Source organism: Ochotona princeps, chromosome 5 (assembly GCF_030435755.1).
Source record: "Ochotona princeps isolate mOchPri1 chromosome 5, mOchPri1.hap1, whole genome shotgun sequence".
Classification (NCBI taxonomy): Eukaryota; Metazoa; Chordata; class Mammalia; order Lagomorpha; family Ochotonidae; genus Ochotona; species Ochotona princeps.
The window spans coordinates 63,622,791-63,645,015 of record NC_080836.1 but is presented as its reverse complement, the minus strand read 5'-3'; the positions used below and the strand labels follow the sequence as shown (position 1 = coordinate 63,645,015).

Genomic DNA, 22,225 nt, shown 5'->3' with positions numbered 1-22,225 from the left:
GTTCAACACATTAGGGCAACAACTTTAAAGAATGTATGTTCTTTATAGAATATAAATACACACACATACATACATATGCATAGATAAAAGATCTCATGGAATCTTATGTAACAGTCTTTGATATAAAAAGAAGAAAAATTAAAATAGTCATGTTTTTACAAACCTTAAAAAAATAGCTTAGTTATTATCAGTGAAATGAGCCAATCGCAAAAGGACAAATATCATATGTTCGCTCTGATGTAAGATAACTTCCATTGAGCATGCAAAACAAGAATTCAGGTAAAGAAGCATACACTTGTAAGCTCACAAAGACTGCAATGGGGACCATAGTACCAGGGACTAAAGAAAATCAACAGAATGCATCTCTACAACTGAATAAAAGTAGATCCCTCAATGAAATTCTAAATATACCTAGACAGCAGAATTTTAAGTTTGATACCATTGTCTATGCCAACAGTATCGTGAACCACATATAAAGAGCAGAAAACTGCCATCAAGACTACACCTGACAGATCATTTCGCTACAAAACTCAAGGTACAATGGAGGGGAGATATAAATAAAGGATCCCTAGAGTATTGTTTTTGCTACATCTCATGGGTTCTAATATTTTTGTTTTTATTTTCATTTCTTCAAAGAAGTTTTTTCTTGTTAATTTCATTAGTGACACACACAGGGCATACAGTGGCAATGCTTTCTTCAAGAGGGCTTTTATTTTCTTTTTTATTTTTTCAGCAAAATATTGGTTATTCAGTAGCATGTTATTTAACTTCATGTTGTGGATTTCCTATTTTTCTTCCTGTTGTTGATTCTGTTTTGTGGCTTTTCATTTATGGAGGTGTAATAGAAACTATCATAACCAGAGCTGAGGATGCAATGCCGTGTGCATCTCTCAAATCGAAGATCGACTCCCAACGAAACTGATAAATATACCTTGACAATAGGGTGCTGGATTTTCTGCCATTGTCCATACCTATAATGTTAGGATACACTTAAATAGTAGAATGTCAGATTTATGAGTGTTTATAAAGGATTATACTATTGTAATAATATGTATAATATGTATAAGTGGGAGGGAGGGGATTTGAGGTAGGAGGAAGGGAAGTCCCAGAGCCTACAGAACTGCATTATAAAATAATTTTTAAAAAAAGAGCTGAGTTATTTAATCTCATTTATTAATTAAAACATGACCAAAGACATTTTTGTTATGAATTTATAATGGCTAGAGCTGAGCCAATCCAAAGCCAGGAGCCCAGAGCTTCTAAAGGGTCTGCCACACAGGTGTAGGGTCTCAAGGCTTTGGGCCATTCTCGAGTGCCCCTCCTTTCCCAGGCCACAAGCAGAGAGCTGGATGGGAAGCGGGGCTGCCGGGATTAGAATTGGTGCCCATATGGGATCCTGGTGCCTACAAGGTGAGGACTTTAGCCACTAGGCTACCACCCAAGGCCCATTACTTAGTTTTAACAGATTTAAAAACATGTATATATTTATGAGATACCATGTGAAGTCTCAATACATGGATGCTTTGGATAATATTCAAATCAGAGCAATCACATTTACCTCTCCAAACATTTATCATTAAGAAATAATAGTCAGGTCCCAGCACAATAGCATAATGGCTAAAGTCCTTGACTTGCACACCTGGTCACTTGGGGAGTGAATCATCAGATGGAAGATCTTCCTCTCTGTCTCTCCCCCTCTCTGTATATCTGACTTTCTAGTAAAAATGAATAAATCTTTAAAAAAAAAAGAAAAAAACAAGTCATTAAAGAAAATCATAATATATAATATATTTGAAGAAGAGAAAAAACACAGTGAAATGTATACCCTAGGGATGAATTATATCACTAGCAATGTAATAAATTTCAAACACACATTGGCAAAGCAAGTTTGTGAAATGTGGCTCAAATTTTGTGAGGTTGACATGTTTTTAGTGAGTTTATTCTATAGAGTAGATTGGTTTTCAAATATGTATATTTCAAATATATCTAGTTTAGAAAAAAAAACTTTAAGAAATCATGTTTACTAGTTGTAGAGTGATTGTACCTCGTCAAAGTTTTTATGTTTCAGCTGTGGTCTCTCAGGTGATTGTATTAGGAGGTAGGGCCTTCAGAGACAGATCATGGGAGTAGACCCTAATGAATGGCACTAACGATCTTGCAAGAAGTCTCAGAACCCTCTAGTGCTTTTTTCCTTTATGAGAGGTTACAATGAGAAGCCAGCAGAAGGCCCTCACTAAAATTTCGTCATGCTGAGACCTGTATCTCATACTTCAAGCCTTCAGACTAAATGTAAACCAGATTTCGACATTTTAAAGCCACTCATTCCATGGTACCTTGTTATAACATTGTGAATTCACTGAAACACGAGGCCAGTATCAAACTTGGTCTTCTTATCCCCGATGACATCATAAACAGTAGAACTGTGCAGGTCATTTAGAATTTTTTACTTAACTTTTTAAAATATTGATGAAAGTATCCATTGAGCAAATTATACTACACATCCTTCAACATTCCCTACTTAGACAAGGTCTTGGGATAAGGATATCGTTAAATGTGAAAAACATGAAAAGTTTGTGGAGAATTAAATTCCAAACAGTTGTGACCAAGTGTTAAGTAAGACCACACAAATCAGAGACAATGTGAATTTTAAACAAAGATTAGATTAGCTCAGATTCATAGATTAGGGAGAAGAAAGAGTGTGCCAGGATTTGGGGAAAGGTGGACACAGGTGCCTGGGGCATGGCATGCATAGAAGAGTCAAAAGGCATCGACCTGGGGTCTGAGGCTGGCTTTGAAGAAAAGTCTTCCAGGAAAGGTTAAATCCTTACACATGTGAAACCTCCTTCATTTTAGGTGAAATTAAAGTACTCACCACATAAACCCTTATAAAATTAAATAGAATTTTTTCAAAACAAAACAATAAAAAGTATTTTGCAAACCGAGTTTAGTCCCAGCTGCTAATGGTTAAAATTAAGGCAAAAGTAAATTACCATTCAACAATGATAGCGGTTCACTTCTCAAAAATATTTGTAAGTAAATCAAAAGTTATTAAATAGGTATATGCGGTTTATGATTCAAAAATGTTGATATGCTTCAACAGGTGCTAAACTGAGATCAAGAATCTGGACTTTGGTCCATGATTCTGCTATCACATCACATCAGAGGTAATTTCTTTTTACACATCCTTCCCAATGGGTTTGGTTATTTTTTTTTCCCTGCCGATAATAACACAAATTCACTTATAGACACATTATGTCATAGCCTCTGGATTTCAGACCAAGTAAAAAAGGATAAAGAAACCTAATGTAAGACAATTAGAACTTGGTTTACCTTTTCACTTATATTGGTAGTAAAGAACACAGTGTCACTTCCAGGGATCACAGGCAGCTTGACCCCAAGCGGCAGATCCAGCAGCTGCGCCGCTCCCACTCCGGGAAAGTGGGTTTTGTGTGTACCCTGTGGGATGCAACAGGACAGTTGTGTCATCTTTTGTTCCCACCCCAAAGCAAGTAACCGACTAACCAACCATACAACCAGCAGAGTAGAAGCGGCTCGCCCCGGCGGACATCCTGTAGGACTCCAACTCCCAGGTCGCCAGCTCTCCTCAGGCCCTGCCTCAGCGAGTGGCGGCCAAGCACGGCCGGAGCTAGCACCGCAGCGCGAGCCTAGAGGGCGCCCCAAGCTGGACGGTTGGCGGGCAGCTCCGGCGTCTGCGGTGGGCCCTGCCCGCGCCCCTGCAGGCCCTGGGCCCCTCGCACAGGACGAGGACGCCGCCAGCCCAGCGGCCACTCACATCTCCACACTGCTGACTGTCTGCGGCCAGGCTGCTGGCGGCTGTCTTGGCGGCGGTGACGTTGGCGGCCTTGGAGCAGGCGCTGAGGTACAGCTCCATGGCTGGTCCCGGCCTTAGCCCCCAGGTCCCTCCCCCACCCTCCCCCTCGCTGTCCCTCACACCCCTCCCCGGTCCTCCGTCCGTCCCGACCGGACCGGGAATGACCAGTGCTGGGTGTCCGCCAAGCCCCACCCCCGCCGCGTTCTAGGCTTCGAACTGCCACGGCCTGCAGGGCCTCACGCCCTCGAGGGCTGCTCGCTTGCCGGCCGTTGGCTGCCGGTGCCTCCAAAGCCCGTGGTACTGGAAAAGGGAGTCCCGTGGCCTGGTCTAAGAGGACCACAGAAAGCACGTTGTCTTCAGAACCGAACCTGTCAGGCCACCTTGATGGGTTGCTGGCGCATTTCTCCTGGCCACCAGAGAGCTGTGTTTCTGTTTAACAGATGTCCGCTAGGGGTTCCAAGGCCTGGCTTTCCCGTATATTCCGTCTTACAGATCTGATGATTAAATTTAGGCTCCCACAACTTCTTTTCACAACAGGGCACTTTGCTTTCCTACCTCCTTCCTCTGCTGGTCTTCCTCATTTCTTCCTAATTCTCTTTTGTCTCCTCCTTTCAACTTTATCTTGTTTCACTCCATCTTCTCTTTTGCATTATTTAAAGTTTGTGAAGTGATGGACTCCTCTGGGTTAGGTGTGAATTAAGCACTGAGATGGTTAAGTAAGGCCTCTGCTTTTACAAAGCTGTTGCAATGATGAGTTCTTGGGCAGCAGAGACGGTCAGGAATTTGGACTTCGTCGATTATTTGGTTCATTGCTGCCTGATGGCATTTCTGCTTTTATTAATACCCACTTAATAATTTGCTATCTTCAGATACCATATTAAATATCCTTTAAAACCCTTAGTCCTTCTAACAGACTTGTTAATAATTTTCCCTCTCCCCAGCAAAAAATGGTAGCCTCATTGACTTATTTTTAGCCTTAAGTTTTATTTTTATCTAATAGCTATACATATTTTTTAGGTAGAGTGTGAAATTTCAATACTCAGATACAAATCTAGGTAATTAGTATTTCCTTTTCATTTCTTATTATTTATCAATTATTGTTTGGAGCATTGCAACTCCTATCTTTCAGTTCTTCCTAAAATATATGCAGATATTGTGAAATGTTCATGGAAGTAGAGTTATGTAATGGAAATACTTGAAATCTGTGTACTTTTTCTCATAAAGTGCATTTTTTTCACAAACTTTGGAAGATATATTCATGGATTTTGAATGTTTTTGCACCAAAAGAAAATTTTCTATTTTCCGTACAAATTTTGAAGGGTCGTGCAGTCTGTTTTGTTGTGAAGTATATCCCTCCATGCCATGGAGCTCTAGGACTCATTCCTACCAGAAATCTTCACATTTTAGAGAAACAGTTTGCAACTAGTGTGGAAGCTGGATTTATAAGGATGAGACTGAAGGCCAGGGAGACTTCATGAGTTTTGTCAAATAGAGAATGGATTTGGGTGATACCAAATAGGCAGAATTGTCCAAATTTGGGGCTCTTTATCTCATATACTTTAAAAGAAAGGAGTTGGAGATCATAGCTTCCATGGGAAGGGAAGCAGGGTTCACGAAAAGCCTAGATTCTGGAGGTGCAGGTAAGTCAGAAAAAGTGCATGAATTTCTCTCTCTCCTTAAAAAAATATGACATAGGTGAGCTCTCTATATAAGGAAAGCAAATGGAAATGAAAAGATTGGGAAGAATGGGATTTATTATGCTCATATAGAGAGGATTTTGTTGCATAGGTTATGGGAAAGTGTATGGCTGAGATTTTATTAATTTCTGGGTCTTTCAAAGACTGCGATATTCTCCTTTGGTACTAACAAAACATACTCAGAAGGTAATTACTTTAAATTACGATTTAGTCTCACAAGTCTCTTTATAGGCAGATGCTAATTTTAATTGGGGTGGCCATATTTAAGGTTGGGCCATCAGTGATGGCTTCACCCACAAGCCTGGGGTCTAAGCCAAGAAGACTGGAATGACTTATATAGACTGTTTGCATACAGTCTATTATTCTACAGGACATTAGACTATACTTTTTTATACAGTTGTCTCAGGGTTTTTAGCCCCTAGAGAGAGTAAGCAATTTGCATAGATAATCTAAGATTCAGCATGGAAGGAACTACTGAAGAGTATGGCTGTCGTAAGGTTTCCATCATTAGGGAATCTTACTGCAAAAATCTGTCAAAGATCATTTTTGGGCCCTGTGATTCATGTTTTTCCTACCCTCTCCCCCTCTTTAAAAGAATCTTTTATTTTTTTAAAGTCAGAATTACAGAGGGAAGGAAAGGCAGAGAGAGATGTATTCTTATCCATTGATTCACTCCCCAGTTGCAGGGCCAAAGCTGGGCTGGTCCGAAGCATAGAACCTGGAGCTTGCTATGGATCCTTCACACGATCCAAGTGCCCAAGGAGTTTCCATTGCCTTCTTTTGCTATCAGCAGTGAGCCAGATTGGAGTGGAGCAGGCAGAGTTCAAACCAGCACACAAATTGGATGCTGACTTCACCAGCACAGATTAACCTGCTACGTCACTGTGTTGGTCCCTCTCATATTATTAGGATATACTTATTTATGTAAGACTACAAAAAAATGCTATTCAATGATGGAATCAGGCTTAAATTTTTTTAAGATTTATTTATTTTTATTAGAAAGTCAGATATACAGAGAGGAAGAGAGACAGAGAGCAAGATCTTCTATTCACTGATTCACTCACTCCCCAAGCGGCCGCAACAGCTGGAACTGCTGCGCTGATCCGAAGCCAGGAGCCAGGGACCTCCTCTGGGTCCCCAGGCGGGTGCAGGGTCCCAAGGCTTCGAGCATCCTCGACTGTTTTCCCAACCACAAGCAGGGAGCTAGATGGAAAGCAGGGTTGCCGGGCAAGAACCAGTACCTATATGGATCCTGGCGAGTGCAAGGTGAGGACTTTAGCCACTAGGCTGTCGAGCCAGCCCTCAGGCTTGAAATTTAACATTTTATTCGTATGGGTAAGAGAAAACAACCATGGTCAAGTTAAAATCAATAAACAGGTCAGGACTAAGCGAGAGAGCTACACAGTGAGCAGAATGGTCTCTGATCAATAAGCAATACAAAGGCCAGCACTTAGGAGATGTGTTTTGCAAATAGTAAGTGGGGAACTTAAAATACATAAATCTGGAGTCTAAAATTAGTGAGATAAAGGGATGCAAGCCCAGGACCTTCAAAATACAAGCTAAACAAAGTGGGTGTGGGGACACCTGGGAACAGAGACTGACCAGCCAAATGGGAGCATGGTAAGTAAGAAGGCAGGTTGAGCTTCCAGCAAGATAGCATTTGTTTAAAGGGTCCTAAGGGGGTAAACCCTCCAAGATCTTTTCGTTTCAACTACTTTTTTCCTTACTGAGTAAAACATCTACAGCTGCTTTCTGTGGACTCTTCCTTCTTTTCTTTTCAATAAACTTTTTAGAAGTTTCCGTTAGCTGAGTGCTGGACTTCAGTAAAACTTTGCTGAAGTAAATTGTGTTATCATCTTGTATATTGGCCTCATACTTTATGTTTGATAGAAAAAGTTCCTGGAGTTCAAATCAACTGTAACATAATCTACAGTTATGTCTCAGGGAAGGCTTCTTAGATATTGCCTTTATTAATTCCAGGAACTGTGAATTAAAAAAAAAAAAGTCAGCTTTCCTAAATAATGCGGAGAGAAATAACACATTTTTAAAAAGTTAAAAAAAATGCTCAGCCTTCCTTGATGTTTCTGTTGTTCTGAGGTTCAGGAGAGGCAGAGAGGAAAGCTTGTCCCTGGGATGTTTGCAGCTTTCCTCAGCAGGTTGGAAGCCTGCGAGCTGGATCTGGCCTCAGCTCCTTGAACAGTTAGGAGGGATTTGTCTTCTGGTGAGATTTGCCTTGAAGACTTACTACAGAGGACCTAAACAGTCTTCAGTGTGGGGCTAATTATTGCTGCATTCCATGGGAAGACCTGATGTCTGTGCAGTGCCTCATCAGAGCTTTTCCAGTTTGGCTAGTGGGAACAGACTGCTTTCACGTCTTGCTGAAGGTCTAGCACTCTCTGAGTAATTCTTTTTGTGGCATCCAGGAGTTTCCTCATATAATGTGTGACAAATAGGGAATTCTCAACCATGTGCATCTGGGAATTCTTATTTCCCTCCTGTCTCTCCCTGCTTCTCTGTCACATCCACACTAGCCACATCTATCCACTTGGGCCCCAGACCCTGTCTACTGAACTCGTAGCACTGGATGGGCTGCATCAGGAGTCTTTGTTAGGCTGTGGTCGAAGGAGTCTCAAGTTGCCAAGCTGAAACAAAAGCATGTTTCATCCCCTCTTGTTCATTGATTCCAAGATATTATTGTGCCTTTTCCCCTTGACACCTGATGTATTGATCTCTGTTTTCAACATTTTGTGTGATTTTTTCCAATGGATTAAAGGAGGATTTCAAGAGGGAACATCCACTCCTTGCTATTCTTTCTTGAGAGGAAGTTCTCAGGGAACTCAATTTGTTTTGTAGCCATTAGAGTAGACTTTTTTCATTCTGGGGCTAATAATCATCTTTCTTAAATTTAGGGAAAATCTGCATATATGAATCTCAGTAGGCATGCAAACCAATTTTTAACTGAGCGAAAGAAGACACACATATTCCGAAGATCCTAAGTGTTCTCTGCCTTTGTGATGTCTGCCTTATGGCTTGGCTCGGGGCTATGTGAACTCTGGGCCTGATAGTCTGTCTATGTGACACCCAGCAGGACACCTGGCAGGTCACATAGGCAGACCACTCCACAGGAAGGAGGTCCCTGGTGTTTGATAAGCTTCACCCTACAGCCCATCAGTTTGAACCTTTTGGAGTTGCTTGCTTCAAGCCCACCAATAGAAGCCTGTCAACTTACTCTTTTTGAAAGTTAACAGTTAAAACTGACCAATCAAGACTGTATAATTGTATGGAATTGCCTGAAATGCATAAGAACCTTGTGCTGTTCAACCTCGGCCCCTTTTGCCTTCCTGCTCTTTTTCTGCCCTGCTGATCTTGCTGCAGCCTTGGCTGCAGCTGCCCCTCCCTGGCCCAGACCTGCTGGGCTGGGGGAGGTGGCTGGGAGACCTAGGCTAACCTGAATAAACCACCTTTATGCCTTAGCACCGACTTCAGACTGGATGATTTTCTGAGGATATAAAAATCCAGCACAACAATTCCAGGGCATATGACTTGATACACAGAAAAGAAAGCAACACAGGGATTCTTGTACAGTAAAAGATCATGAGCTGAAGCTCTCTGTCTCTCCTCCTCTGTGTATATCTGACTTTGAAATAAAAATAAATAAACCTTTAAAAAAGGTCAAAACACAAACAGCAACAGTTTGTATCCACCTTCATCTGTGGCTTCATTTTCTCTCCTAGGTCCTGTTCCTGTGCCGTATTCTGAAATTTGCACGTGGAACCTTCCATATTCTCTGAACTTTCTCACAAGTTCTCTGTAAATTATTTTCTACCCAGGTTAGCCAGACTTTAACTCTCCTGTGTTTTGATTTATCATTTTATAAATGTTAAGTATCATCAGAAGATTCAATTTTTTTATCACTTTTTTTTGGCACCACTTTTTTTTTCTTTTTTTATTATTGGAAAGCCGGATATACAGAGAGGAGGAGAGACAGAGAGGAAGATCTTCCATCCGATGTTTCACTCCCCAAGTGAGCCGCAACGGGCCGGTGCTGTGCCGATCCGAAGCTGGGAACCAGGAACCTCTTCCAGGTCTCCCACATGGGTGCAGGGTCCCAAAGCTTTGGGCCGTCCTCTCCTGTTTTCCCAGGCCACAAGCAGGGAGCTGGATGGGAAGTGGAGCTGCCGGGATTAGAACTGGCGCCCATATGGGATCCCAGGGCTTTCAAGGCGAGGACTTTTAGCCGCTAGGCCACCATGCCGCTAGGCCCCTTGGTACCACTTTCTTATACTTAGATGAAAAACAAAGTTCTAACTCTTCAGGATTTCGAGCTTGTCATAATGCTGCAGATATAGAAAGTCAAGGTTTTCTCTCCTTCATTCTCCTCCCCGGTATCCCTGTCCACTCCCCCTCTCTGTTACAGTTTGCAAAGTATAATTGTGGAGATGTGATGAATTCAAAGTCAGATAAAATACATTTGGGAAGAATTGGGCTTCAATTACAATAACAGTCTGCCACCAAAATTCTTTCTTGCTTTGGAGAACTTAATCATTGTTTTAGTAAGGCTTGTGACAGACTGAGTGGGATCTACCCATAATACGGAGGGAAATTTATTTTACTCTAAATCCACTGGCTAAAATGTTAATCTCACGCCTCAAACACCCTTTAAAAAATCCAGAGCAATGTTTGACCCAAAAGCTGGGCACAGTGGTCTAGTGAGGTTGACACATAGAAGTATTCATCACAGATATCACTATTACTGCATTTCATTAAAATGAGTTAATTTTAAGGAGAAAAATGAAAACAGTTTTAGTTTTGAGTCATTGGAATTTTATTCTTTAAAAGTAAAATATTGGGCCTGATGCGATAGCCTAGTGGTTAAATTGCCTTGCACATGCCAGGATTTCATATGAGCAGCAGATCATGTCCTACCTGCTGCTCCACTTGCCATCCAATTCCCTGCTTGGGGCCTGGGAAAGCTTTGGAGGACGGCCCAAGGACGTGGGCCCCTGCATCACATGGGAGGCTTGGAAGAAGACCCTGGATCCTGTCTTTGAATGGGCTCTCTGGCTGTTGCAGCCACTTGGGGACTGAATCAGTGGATGGGAGATCTTTCTATATCTCTTGCTTTCTGTGTATCTGCCTTTCCAATTAAATAATAATTATTATTATTATTATAATTTTACAAAAGAAAAATATTGTATTTGATTAATGCATAATGAATTCACTCTAATTCTGAAGTCCTCCAATTCATTTTTTAACTACACTTGCTTTTGTAATTTCTTGAGTGTTAAATCATTTTATTATTTTGACTTTCATCTGTGAGATATTTTCTATCATTAAGAGATATTAAAATAAGCAAGCTAACTTTCCTTATAATGGTCCATTTTATTATTATTTAGTAGATTGACCTAATAATAATCTCATCTTTTTGCTAACCATGTTTAAAACTCAGAGATAAATGGTAAGCTTTTATTAGAAATTATTCTCTGTTGTCTTTTTAAATTTATATTGTGGACATTTGATAACTTAATCTGACAGTCTAAAATCATTGAAATTATCAGAAAAATGTATGTCAGAAATAATCTTAATATTGTTGTGTCCTAAACAGTTAGTTTAGAGTCACAAGTTTGGAAGCTACCATCCTTCCTACACACACACACACCCCTAGTTGATTTCTTCTGTCTGCCTGTAATGTCCACCTAATATTACTATCACCTGGAACCTGGGAGGGAGCAGTACTGCACTCTTGCATAACCACATCCCTCACAAGACCCCATAAAGGTCCATGATAGTTAGGGGCTTTCTCTCTTGGTCGCATGCTTCTGTCGCATGGCACTGTGACTCTTGGCCTCCCCAATTAACTTCTTGCTCTCTGGTTTCCAGTGGACAGACTCAGAACAAGTAGCCCCTGATTGTGGTTCCTGTTTGTGTTCCTCACCCTCTATTCACTTCTTGGGTGGGACAGTGAAGATGTTAATGCTAACATGCTTTGTATTTCTAATTTGTGTACTTGCAAGGGTTCCAGGAGAGGTGAGACAACGTAACAGTGATGGAGTGTGGGCAGGGAATCCAGGAAAAGGTGAATGTTTTCAGGTTTCTAAGTGTGTCCAGGTTGTTTGCCTCGTGTCTTTCAGGATAATTTATATTGCTGGGGAAGCTGAAATATAGGTCTTCAGTTTAATGGAAGGGTTTCACGGTAATGACCATTTGTTCCTCTCAGGGTTTCAATTCAAACTGGATTGCCACTGGAGTTGTCATTTGCTAATTTTTAATGGGCCCTGTTTTTACCAAACTAGGTTAAGAAAGACTTCTTCATGCATCCTAGATTTGTTTGACTTGATCTGTCTCACACCCCACAACAATACTACCTTTCCATGGCAGTAATTCTTTTAACAGCTGTAAGGGTAGACTGTGTATAGAATGCATATAAAATGCTAGCAAAGTTACCTATCAAATTATAATGTAACAAAATTACATTTGATAGAAGGGACTGAAGCTGAGGAACTTTGGGAACTGACATGGTATTTTAAAGAGCAGAATGTCTGAAAAGTTTTAAGGCTAATTCTTAGAAGTATGTAGTTGTGGGCAGTCGTCCCAGGCCTCTGCTGTGCTTAGAGCTTACCTGCCCAAGGCCTAAGGCACAGTTTTCAGGTCTACACATGAAGTGTGACCTCCAACATGGCTTGAAGGTCAAAGGGAATGAATACATGTGGGACGTGAACGGAAGGTCAAGGGAAATAAACGCGTCATATAGACAATGACAGTGGGGGGAGAGGGTCTTGCTGGAAGATGGCTTCCTGGCCTCCCCTTTCTTATCTTTTAAAACCTGTAACCTGTGCTTATAGAGCAGACATTCCTCACCACCTTGTCTCCCTTGGTTCTTAGGGACTGAAGAACACCATTGCCTCAGCCTTGGTGACCTCAGGGCTGCTGACAGGCTTTAAACCCGGAGAGGTAGTGTTCGGTTTGGAGGTGATTGAGAGTGAGAGAGGCTTTTAATTCAGGCAAAGGATTTTATTAGGTGAGAAAGTCTGATGGACTGCTCCTCGGTGGGAGACAACCTGGGACCGCTTCCACACATCAGAGTGACCCTGTGAAGTAAATGTCTGTCCAGGGTGTATATCTTATATATCTTGGGTCTGAACAGGGCAGGGTAGAGATGTTAGGGTGCAGAGGTGTGCCTGCTTGTAAAGTGATGCCTGGGCTACTCATCAAGGTGGGGGTTGATCTTTATGCAAAGACCGGTCCATACCAGGTAATTTTGCATCACAAACATTCCTGGATAGGAGTGTCAGCTTGACTTCTAAGAGGTAGTGGAGTCACTTCTGCTATGCCCAACCTGACAGGTAGCAATGATTATAAAATTAAATCTAAATACTTGAGAGATAAACTGGATAAGAAAGAGACACACAAACCTGTCCTAATGAAGGTGATATGCTAACTGGATTTCAGTTAGAGGCTACATTGTGGATACAGGTGGATTTTACTGTTTATTTATTTTCATGTACTTGAAAGAGCAAGAGGGAGTGGAAAAAAGAAAGAGGGAGGGAGGGAGAGAGAGAAAGAGAAAGAGAGAGAATCTTCAATTTCCTGGTCCATTTTCCAGATACCTGCAACAACCAGGACAGGACGAAGCCTAAGCCAGGAGCCCTGAACTCCAGTCTGGTCTCCCACCTGGACGACAGGGGCCCGAGCACTTGGATCATCACTTGTTGCTTCCCAGTGAAATTACAAAATGAGAAACAAAACTAGCACTGAGCTGCACCACAAGACTCTTACCTTCCTTCAATTCTAATATAAATACATTTGAGCAACATGTCTGTAGAATTCATCTATTCATCTGGGAAGGAAAAAGTTAAACTATAGTCCTGCAAAACATTATCTCCCCTTACTGAAGATACTCTTGGGAAAGAAAACAAGTAGTCTAAACTAATCCACTTAGCATGTTAATTAAAAATCCCGATGCAAAACAACACTAAAGATTTTTGTGAGCGAAGAGGCTTTTTAAGATTGGTTGCTTCTAAGAAGATGTGCTTAATTGTTTGAAATCAGAGTTAGCAAACTGGAAAATATGAATTTATTGTCAGTGGCTGCTTAGAAAATGTTATAATGATTAATCTGCGTAACTCTTAACATTGAAAACTAAATGCTTCTTAAAGTGACAGATTCTATATAAGTGAAAATAAATGTCTGAGCACCTCTATAATACCTTATCTATTTAATTGGGCAATAGTATTTTAATGCACTTTGACAGATTTGCAGAAATTCAGTAGCTAGCTGTTTTACCTATGTGTCTCTACCACATGTATTTTTTTTTTGAGGGGGGAGATTTTTTAAAAATTGTACTTATGATGTTGTTTACATAGTTGATCAAGGTGGGAAGGGTCAAAGATCAGGGGAAAGTGGGACAAGATTATTGTATACACAACAGTCTTCTGGTATCTGGGGGAGGGGAGGTTACAATCAGAGACACCACGCCCAGTCTCCCCAGTGCCCAGTGTCATCCCAGAGTCCTCGTGGAGCATATTCCGAGGGTCCTGCTCAAGTGGTTTTGATAGTTCTGAGATGCTGTTGATGTTGCTGCTCCAAGGATGAGGAAATCCTCCCAAGGTCAATTGGCTGACATAGTCCACTTCAGAGTCTCCATTTGCCCAGAATTGTGCTGTCAAGTTTCACTGGAGTAGTTGATCAATTTGCTTTGCCTTCCTTCTTCTGCACCCCAGCCCAGCCCTGCCCACCACACACTTTGCCCTCATGTAACACAGAGGGAGCTAAGCCCAGCCAGAGCCACCCCCAATAACCCCCACTGAACCTACCCCTAGCACTGGTTCCTATGCCTGCCAACATATGCAGTGGACTGGTCCAGTCTGTCCCAATCCCATTCAGTTCTCATAAACATCATTGGGCATTGAAACCCAGCTCAACTCAACCAACCCACCCTCCAGCCCACACTCATACCTGTGGGTGCCACTGCCTGTCCAGCAAGTCCCACCTCCAGTCCTGGTTCTCATACTCACCAGTGGGAGTTGCAATTCATCAGAGAAGTGGCCACAGCCTTCCTAATGGACCTGCCCTGGATGTTGCACTTACTACATATAGTCTTGAAATTAATAATACTTGCTACTAAACAAAATTTTCAAGTCCTGTTAGCCTTACCCTGTATGCTATTTTAAATTCCCAGTTATATTTATTTCTGTGGTATCACTTGTCAAGCTTCATTTTTCTAGTAGTTGATTTGAGATTCTCTAGTGACATTTGGCGTGAATATTTTATTGGGAAGGTTAAATGCCTGTGTAGGTACACCCTATGCATTTCAACTGGAAGTCTTGTAGGAAACCTGGTGAGATGAGTCTGAGCTCGTGTCCTGGTGTCAGTAACAATGTAGAAAATTAGACACAGTGATGAGGGTAAAAGAAATGAAGCTTTATTTAAGAAATGAGGGCCTAGCACAACAGCCTAGTGTTTAAATCCTTGCCTTGCAACCACCGAGTTCCCATATGGGCACTGGTTTGTGTCTAGATTGCTCCATTTCCATCCAGCTCCTTGCTTGTGGCCTGGGAAAGCAGTAGAGGTTGGCACAAAGCCGTGGGACCATACACTTGTGCAGGAAACCCAGAAGAAGCTCCTGTCTCCTGTGGTTGGATTGGCTCAGCTCCAGCTGGCCGTTGTGGCTGCTTTGGCAGTGAATGAGAAGATGGGAGATATTTCTCTCTATAAATCTGCCTTTCTAATAAAAATAAACAAATCTTAGAAAAATAAAAAGTAGTGTCCAAGAAAGGGGAGGGTATGGTAGAAAAGAGACCAAACCTCTGAGAGTACTGTAGGGATATGTTTATGTCTTTAATATATTATCTCCAAAGAGCAAATATAATGATTATGCTTTTAGCCATTGGCAGGAGGAGCGATCTTTTTTCTTAGCTGTATAAATTTTATTTTTGATAATTTTTACATATCTGATTAGGGTGCAAAGGGTCAAGGGCTAAAGGAAAGTGGGTGATATCATTGTTTCCACATTCTCTTTATTCCTTCCTGTATTTGGAGGGAGGGGAAAGATACCGGGAGTAGCCACACCCAGCCTCCCAACCATCCCAGGGTCCCTGATGTGGGGCATGCTCAGAGGGTCCTGCTTAAGTGGTTTTGATAGTTCAACCGTTCTGTATTGCTGTCAGTCTCGACACTCCAATTGCGATGAAATCTCTCCAGATTGCATTGGCTGACATAGTCCACCTAAGAGGCTCTGTATGTCAAGGTATTCACTGCCGACTCTTGGCAGGGGTAGTTGATTGATTTGTTCAGGAGGAGCAGTCTTTTTTTTTATTTTTTCAGAACATATAGTTTTATTATTTTGAAATTTTTAAATTTTAATTTAACTTTGTAAATTATTATCATCATTCTATGATACAGTTCCGTAGGCCCTAGGATTTCCCCCTGCCCCCTCCCCAAACACCCTCTCCCCCACCGAATTCCCCTATATTATTACTATAGCATAACTCTTCATAAACGGTCACATGTTCATCATTGCGAGCATGAACAATGGCATAAAGTCCAGCTTCCTATTGTCAAGACACAGCTAATGGTTTCATTAGTAGTCCATCTTTGATCTGGAAGTAGAGATACACACTGCACTGCCTCCTCACATCTGGACATGATAGTCTCCATTACAGTCACCACACATCCCTCTTAAATGAAAAGCCACAACACAAAATCAACAACAGGAAGAAAAGTAGAAATATACAACACCATGAATTTCTCAAGAGGTTTTGATAGTTCAACAGTCCTGAATTGCTGGTGATCCTGCCACTCCAATCACGATGAAATCTCTCCCGAATCCACTGGCTGCTATAGTCCAACTTAGCGTCTCCGTCTGCCCAGATCTTCACTACCAATGCTTGGCTGGGGTAGTTGACCAATTTGTTTTGTCCTCCATCCTTTGCCATGGTACCAGGTGTCCTCTGGAGGCTCCAATGTACTGCCATATCCTCCACGTACATTTGGATATGCTGTCCTCTGCTCCATCTGAGCCACTGAAGTGGCCCTGTTCTGACACCTCCTCTCCCACAGTCAGCCCTGGAAGTTGCAATTCTCTCCATGGTTAGGATTCTGAGTCCAGCAATTCAGTTGGTAGGGAATTGCCCAAGAAACCTCATCTAAGGCCATCCCAGACCTGATTCTTGTGTGTGTTTGCCAGTCCAGGGTCCGGTACAGTCTGTCACCCAAATCAGCCTATATTCACACTGGTAATTGTAATTGCTGGATCAGTTCTGTTTTCAGCCCTGTGTTTTAGAAAACCCAGTGGGTGTTGGAGCCCAGCCTGATCCTGCCCACCCTATATCCGGCCTTCACGTAAACCAGTGGGAGCTGTGGTCTAGTCGGAGCGACCCACAAAAACTCCCACCAGGCCCGCCCCGCCCTGGTTCCTGTGCTTGCCAGTATGCACGCCGGACTGGTCCCATCTGTCCACATCCTATTCAGCTCTCATACATGTTGATGGGTATTGAAGCCCAGTTCGTCTCAGCCCCCTATCCAGTCCACACTGGTGCCAGCAGGTGCCACCATCTGTCTAATCCATGTCTATGTCTGATAGAATTTGGCCCCTGTGCCAGCATCTGCCAGCTGATGCCTTAGCAAACTTCAAGCAGGCCATACCGACACTGGCTTTTGCATGTAGCAGAAGGTACAGTCAGCCCAACCTGGCTTTTCCCTGTTCCAGCTCACATGTAGGTCATCGGATGTGGCCCTGCCCAGCCTGGTCTGCCCCCATCCCAGCTCTCATGCTCAGGGGGAGTAGTGGTTCAGCAGGTTGGCTTTGCAGCCCCCCTCACTGGGGCCTTCCCCACAACTCCCCGTGTTTCACATGTGCTGGTTGGGTGCTGCGGCCCAGTCTGGGCACAGCCCCCTCACCTTGGAATTTGCCAGTGGGTGCTGTAGCCTTGCCAGACCAGGCCCACCCCCAGTTCCAGCTTATGTTGATGGGGGTTACAGTCTAGCCCAGCCCCGTGAACCCCCAGTCCTGGCCCTCATGTGGACTGGCTGGTATTGTACCCTGACCTGACCTTAATGAAGCCTTTTCTACCTTGTTTCTGTCAAAACCTAAATATTATATCTTGGCAAACATTTGATACAATGAAGTTCAAATCCTGCTGGGAGCTGATCACATCTATCCCAAAAAATGAGTCGGAGGCAGACTCTTAAAAATCTCAGGAGTTGGGGCCCGGCATCGTGGCCTAGCGGCTAAAGTCCTCGCCTTGAAAGCCCCGGGATCCCATATGGGTGCCAGTTCTAATCCAGGCAGCTCCACTTCCCATCCAGCTCCCTGCTTGTGGCCTGGGAAAGCAGGAGAGGACGGCCCAATGCCTTGGGACCCTGCACCCTTGTGGGAGACCTGGAAGAGGTTCCAGGTTCCTGGCTTCGGACCGGCGTGCACCGGCCTGTTGCGGCTCACTTGGGGAGTGAATCATTGGATGGAAGATCTTCCTCTCTGTCTCTCCTCCTCTCTGTATATCTGACTTTGTAATAAAATAAATCTTTAAAAAAAAAATCTCAGGAGTCTTTATTCACCAGCTGGTGCTAACTGGTAGACTATTTTGTACCACAGAAAATGAAAGAGGGGAACAGCTCCAATCAGCTGTGTTCAGAGGATTTTAAGCAATGATCATCCAAGCAACTAAAAGAGCACTGGCACATGATATAAATCATTCAATCAACCAAGCTTACATCAGTGCACAATGCAAATTATCCAGTCAACTGTAAAGGCTTGAAACACAGACACCCAATCATTTTAAGTATCATGCACTTTAAAACAACCAATAAATAAGAGCCACATCCTGCCTAGCAGCGAACAACTGAACCAGGGAAATCGGTCTTTAAAATCTCAGGTGCAGAAATCAATTTGAGACAATCAGCTTACTGCATGAGCTATAAAATAAAAGCAATATCTCATCCTGGAATGAGACAGTTTCTTGCATAAGTTCTCTCAGATTTCTGGAACTTTCTGATAATCCAAGGTCTTTCCGAGAACCTGAGGCTATGGACACTTCCTGGAAATGTTTCAGGAGAGCTAGCCTTAATGTTGCCATTTTTTATTGTCCTGGCTGTCAGTCTTGATCTATTTAGACTGTATATGCTGGTGAGGAGCTGCAGGATGGAGAAAGCTTGTGCAATTTCTACTCCTAGGCTCCCTCACAAGCAAATAACACTGGTTATTCACATATTCGTGGGCATTTGCATGTCCTAGTAGCCAAAGACACCACTTAGGACATTGTATTTTATTTCTGAGTGTGTGGATTGGAATCATGGTTTTCCTTCCAATTCCAGCTTTCTCCTATGCATATTCTGGGAGGCAGTAGGTGATTATTCAAGTAGCTGGGTCTCTTCCATTGTCATCTAATGCTTGACTGAATTCCATCAACAATTCCTACTAGTTCTCATATTTGTTGAGTGAACCAAGAATGAAGGATTTCTGTCTCTTTGATTTTCAAATAAAAAATACAATAAAGCACTCATGTATTCATGTTCAGAGTTCTAAATGCTAAAATTTCACTAAGCACTGTATCTAGAAGTTAATGTACTATGAACACTCTGTGTAAGGAGTTATTTGAATATCCCACCCTGGACCCGGTGCCATTTCCTCTTCCTCACAGCTCACGAAATTCGTGCTGGTCCAGCCATCCACTAATCAGATGTAACCTGGCATTCCACCTGAGAATTCCAGCCCCTTCCCCAGCCCTGCCCACTCACCAATCATCCCTAGGCATTCACCTGCAGGCACCAATCCCCTGGGGCCTGCCCTCAATCCCTCCCAATCCCCACCCCCCACACCTTGCAGACAAAAAGGCCCCAGGTGCAGCTCTCTCTTCTCCTTCCAGGCTCCCTTCCCTTTCCCTTTTCCTCCCCGCCTCTCCAGCAGCTCTCTCTTCTCTCTCTTCTCCTTCCGGCTTCCTTTCCCCCCCTCCTCTTCCCCTTTTCCTCCTCCCCTCTCCACCACCCCCACCCCCATTCTTGCCCCATTGGAATAAACCTCCTAAGATACCTCCTTGCGTCTGGTGTTTTCAGCTCACGGTAAAGAACCAGGTTGCGAGAATTAGCTGCGCGAAATAACATATGAACTAGAACTAGAACTCTACCATTGTTTTAAATAACTAACACTCTGGGTCTTCATCTAGCTTTTAGCCACACACACATGTGATTTCTACTGCAGCAATAATCACATTTAGCTTAAATAGTGTTGTATTTATGAATGCTTATTTTTTGTGTGTGTGTTACAAAAATTCTATAATATGAATCTTTTCATATAAACTCCTGGATTAAGGGGTATTTTTAGCTCAATAATGGTTTTTATTTCCTCACAGGTTCATCATTCTTCCCTGAACCAGCGGTACTAATTTATTCTCTCGCAAATGGACACGTGAAGGTAAGTGCCTGCTGTTATTCTCTTTCTGCACTGGATAGGCCATTTTCACAGGTTGTTTTAGGTTTTAAATGCACTAAACTTCTTGAAGTACTTAGCTTCTTATGCACAGCTGATTCCTGCAGCCAAGTGCTCTTTTCACAATTAGTTTACTGTGACCTGAAATACCAGACTCAATGAGACATTAGGAAGTCGTTTTGTTCCAACAGGATTGGAATGGGAGCAGGGTGGTGGTGGTAGAGAGGGGAAACAGGAAGTGAAACATCTCCTGCCATGGCGGCAGAATTGGGGCTGCCAGGACAGGGTTGGGGTTGGTGTTCTTAGGGGTAGACATGAAAATGGAGAAGTGGGGTAGGACTGACTAGCTTTTTAAGGGTATTTTAAAGTTGGTATGTCTTACTCCTCTGGGGCAAAGAAATGCAGAAACTGGACTAGGGGCAAATTAGAAGTGTCTTTTGAAATGCAGAATTAAGAAATCCATGGTGGGGGATTCTCTATTTTTGCAAAGAAATAAAACCCAAATTTGTGTTCTTGCCCCCCTTAGTATCTGTATCTATGTATCTGGTTTCAGAGATAATTGAGATTTCCCTCTTCCATCCCTGATGGTAAAGAAACTTTTACTCTGCCATATTTAAGAAAGTCCCCAGATAGTTTTTAATTATTTTCCAAATTATGTAAATTTATGTGATGTGTAAAAGGATCATAGGTGATTACCAAAAATGACCAAGGTACTTATCAAGGTCAGTGCACACATTTTTATTTCTTGTATGCTCAGAAAGATCAATGCCAAATGCACTAATCCCAGTATGTGTGACTTAAATACTTAGAATAAAATTGTACCAGAAGTTGAAACTAATTTCTCACTGGTCACCTGGATTATTGCCAAAAGATTTAATACAGTAGTCCCCAAGATGTCTGTCTTTTAAGCAGTCCTGCTTGCAGGATTCTCCTTTGGTTGGAAATTTGGTAATTGAACCATCTACAAATTGGTAAGATTGGTTAGTTGCAATTACTCTTGGTAAAAATAATATGGTTTATTCTGAACCCATGCCATCTATCTAGAACTTTGAAAATTATTATGAAGTGCTATGAGCATATGCTTGTGAGACCAGCCCCCATAAAAATAATGAACACTTTATGGACAAATTGTGATCCAAATAGTAGTGTTGATAATCCAAGATTTTTAATCTCTTAGTTAACAACCACCCATCTTACTTGATGAAGTCTTGAGCATGCGAATCTTCGTAGGCATTCAGCCCTCATGTTAACTGAATTTAAATTTTAGTATGGTTGTAGTTGTTTCGTCTCTCTCATAAAAACAAAATAAATATCCCCAGGGAATATTTTTGTCTTTGTGATTCAATGAATTCTTTAATAACTAGAAAATTACCCCCAAATTACTATTAAATTGAAGGGCTTGATATAGTTAGTATATAACTCTTCAGTATACCAAGAAGCCAGGTATTTCCCCCCTAGTTACTATTTAAATGATCATTGCCAATATTTACTTCAAGAGTGCTTCTAGGTTTCTTCCCATCCCTTCACTTCCCTTCCTTTTCCTTCTCTTACCCCTCCCTCCCTTCCTTCCTTTCTCCCTCCATCCATTCCTTTCCCCTTTTTCCGCATTCTTTCGTCCCTTCCTTTCCCCATCTCTCCCTCCCTCCCTTGTCCCTCTTTTACTTTGTGTTCTTTGCCTCCTTCCTCCATCTCTGTGCATTCATTATTCTAACATTTTCCTCTTTAGATAATATTCCATGATTTCAGCTACAGAATTACTATTTTTCCTACCCATTATTAGGACCATGAGTTGTGAAATAGTAAAAAAAATATCGTATGACTCATTATTGCCCTCTTTTCTTCATTCATGTATTTAATGTATGTGTATATTATAAACTTGTGGCTATATTCTTGTTGTGTATTTTGTTTGACTACAACAGAGAATTTTAATTGTAGTTATCAGCCTTCGCATACCGATGCTCAATATTCACAGATTAAGGTATAGGAATTTCTAATCTACATAAAAACATGCTTATTTGATTAAATGGAGGGTGACAAGTTATTAGTCATTTATGGTTTTAACTCAGCGGATTAAGAATGTTTTCAAATTAGAAAATGAAGCAACAGTCAAGAATATTTTCAGACTTAGCAAAAATATTACTCCTCACATTTGCTTATGTAACTATTTCATATGAAATAGGTGTATTTAAGGAATGAAGGTTTGAAAGTGGCATAAATTGATATGTCATGACGTCTTAATTTCAATAAAAAATTCTAAAAAGTAAAAATACTCTA

At 42.0% G+C, this 22,225-nt stretch overlaps 1 protein-coding gene and 1 long non-coding RNA gene across 3 annotated transcripts in view; one reads left to right on the top strand and one right to left on the bottom strand.

Annotated features, from left to right (window-relative positions):
* The window catches only part of FSIP2 (fibrous sheath interacting protein 2), an 82,170-nt gene extending 78,250 nt beyond the window's left edge, over positions 1-3,920 (bottom strand). Inside the window, exons 1-2 of the mRNA XM_058664702.1 lie at positions 3,794-3,920; positions 3,331-3,456 (exon numbers count right to left, since the gene is read on the bottom strand). Of these exons, the coding sequence (XP_058520685.1) occupies positions 3,331-3,456; positions 3,794-3,892 (225 nt within the window). The 5' untranslated portion in view covers positions 3,893-3,920. The remainder of the gene's footprint in view (positions 1-3,330; positions 3,457-3,793) is intronic.
* Positions 3,590-22,225, top strand: part of LOC131480383 (uncharacterized) — a 62,836-nt gene continuing 44,200 nt past the window's right edge. Inside the window, exons 1-2 of one of the 2 annotated variants that reach the window (XR_009245474.1) lie at positions 3,590-3,880; positions 19,875-19,936. This is a non-coding gene — a long non-coding RNA (uncharacterized LOC131480383). Of the gene's footprint in view, positions 3,918-19,874; positions 19,937-22,225 lie in introns of both variants that reach the window. The other variant, XR_009245475.1, reaches the window with a different exon arrangement.